This window comes from Vicia villosa, linkage group LG2 (assembly GCF_029867415.1).
Source record: "Vicia villosa cultivar HV-30 ecotype Madison, WI linkage group LG2, Vvil1.0, whole genome shotgun sequence".
NCBI lineage: Eukaryota > Viridiplantae > Streptophyta > Magnoliopsida > Fabales > Fabaceae > Vicia > Vicia villosa.
The window spans coordinates 130,559,218-130,561,161 of NC_081181.1; the positions used below are offsets into that span (position 1 = coordinate 130,559,218).

General features: G+C 32.2%; 1 protein-coding gene across 1 annotated transcript; it reads right to left on the bottom strand.

The window, feature by feature from the left end:
- Positions 1–498: 498 nt before the first annotated feature.
- Positions 499–1,587, bottom strand: LOC131650011 (uncharacterized). The gene is made up of 4 exons (XM_058919752.1): positions 1,207–1,587; positions 1,011–1,109; positions 721–960; positions 499–570 (listed from the first exon to the last, which is right to left on the bottom strand). Exons 1-4 carry the CDS (start codon positions 1,585–1,587, stop codon positions 499–501), a joined length of 792 nt encoding a protein of 263 aa, XP_058775735.1.
- Between the last annotated feature and the right edge of the window lie 357 nt (positions 1,588–1,944).

Here is a 1,944-nt window from a genome sequence, read left to right on the forward strand (position 1 = left end):
AATATAAGAGAAAAAAAGGTTTGATAATATAAATCAATCTCACTCAAGAATTATAGATAAACTTATTATAAGAATATTATAAATTTTTATTTAAATTCCAAAAAATGTTGATTTTAATGATATGATATTTTTTTTTTAATCAAAGGGATATATTATTAATTCAAAAAACAGTCAAATTACAAAGGTGATCAAAAGATCCAACCTACCAAAAAGACCAACTAAACTAAAGCATCAAGGTAGCTATGTGCTTCCTTAATTTGGTCGAATACCACCCTCTATACATCACTTTCTCTATAATTCTTTCTCCAATATCTATGCTAGTATTCCTATGAGTATACTTTCCAAAAATTACTTCATTTCTATATGGCCATATACCATATACAGTTTCACCCACTGCAACCTTTAGTATCTTGTATCTCCATCCTTTTTAGCAATCATATGCATAATCCACCATATCTCAATAGACCAAGGTTGAGGCTCATGTGTTATGCCTATCCACTACAGTATATGCTTCCACACAGCTTTAGCAAACCTGCAATCAAACAAAAGATGGTTCAGAGTTTCATCAACCTATTTGCACAGACTACACTTGTGTTCAGTTATCAAACCAAAACGTCTCAGTCTGTCCTTTGTACCCAGTCTACCATGGCAGGCCACCCATGTAATGATAGCCGCCCTAGGTCTAGCACAGTTAACTTTTAATAGATGTCTCTAAGGTACCTTATCCGAGTCTACCATCTTATCATACAGGCATTTCATACTAAAATTCCTCTTTTGAATCATGTGATCCCAAGCTGGCTGCAAGTTTGGAATGTGCTCTCTTAAGTTGAAGATTTTCTTTATCACCCACAAGCTACTATCACTGATTACTGCCTCCATCAAGGGTTTCTTCTTTAGGTAATGGATATGCACCCATTTTACCCAAAGATTATCAGCTTTCAGACAAAGGTTCCAGAGACACTTCAATAAAGCAATATCATTCCAAATACACAAATTGAAAATGTTCATACCTCCAAGACTCTTTGGCTTACAAACAGATTCCCAGGCAATTGGACTCTTCTTGCTAATTGTCGCTTTTCTAGTCCAGACAAAGCTCCTACAGATGTTGTCTATTTTATTTATGACACATTTTGGAATAGAGAGACATTGCATCCAAAACTGGATAATAGCAAGGACTGTATTTTAAACCAGCTGCATCCTTCCTACCATGCTAAGAAGTCTAGAGGACCAATGTTTCACTTTAGCCAAGATCGTGTCAATAAGTGGGAGATAGTGTTTGATGTTGAGCTTTCTAATAGTGAGAGGAACTCCTAGATACCTAAAAGGAAGCAGGCCTTCTTCATAAGTATTAAGCTCTTTGATCTTATTTCTGGTTTCCAAATCCACTTCACCAAAGAACACTTTGCATTTCTTAGGGTTAACTATCAGCCCTGTAGTATCAGCAAAAGTGTGTAGCACCTTCATCATCATGTCAACAGATGTTACATCACCTCTGCAAAACATGAGAACATCATCAGCAAATGTGAGGTGTGTGATTCCCATTTTCTCACATTTAGCATGGTGATTAAAATCTGGATCCTTCTGCATTTTGACAAAAAGTCTGTTAAGATATGATATGATTTTTAATATTAATTACAAAAGTATTATTTTGGGATTTTAAATTCTAATTTCTATTCATTCTTCTATTCCTCTAAAATTATTTCCAAATATTAAAAAAAGTTTAATAAGTTAAACCAATCTCAATAAAAAAATTTTGATAAACTTATTATGAAAATATTATAAATTTTTATGAAAATTTCAAATTATGTTGATTTTAATGATATGATATGATTTTTAATATTAATTACTAAAGTATTATTTTGGGATTTTAAATCCTAATTTTTATTCATTCTTCTATTCCTCTAAAATTATTTCCAAATATTAAAAAAAGTTTAATAAGTTAAA

Bases quoted from the DNA above. Each gene is read 5' to 3' on its own strand.
- LOC131650011 (XM_058919752.1), bottom strand. From the start codon at position 1,587: ATGCAGAAGGATCCAGATTTTAATCACCATGCTAAATGTGAGAAAATG. The intron at 1,110-1,206 runs GTAGGAAGGATG...TAAATAAAATAG, and splicing joins CCTCTAGACTTCTTAGCATG to ACAACATCTGTAGGAGCTTT. The intron at 961-1,010 runs GTATGAACATTT...GCTTTATTGAAG, and splicing joins TAAGCCAAAGAGTCTTGGAG to TGTCTCTGGAACCTTTGTCT.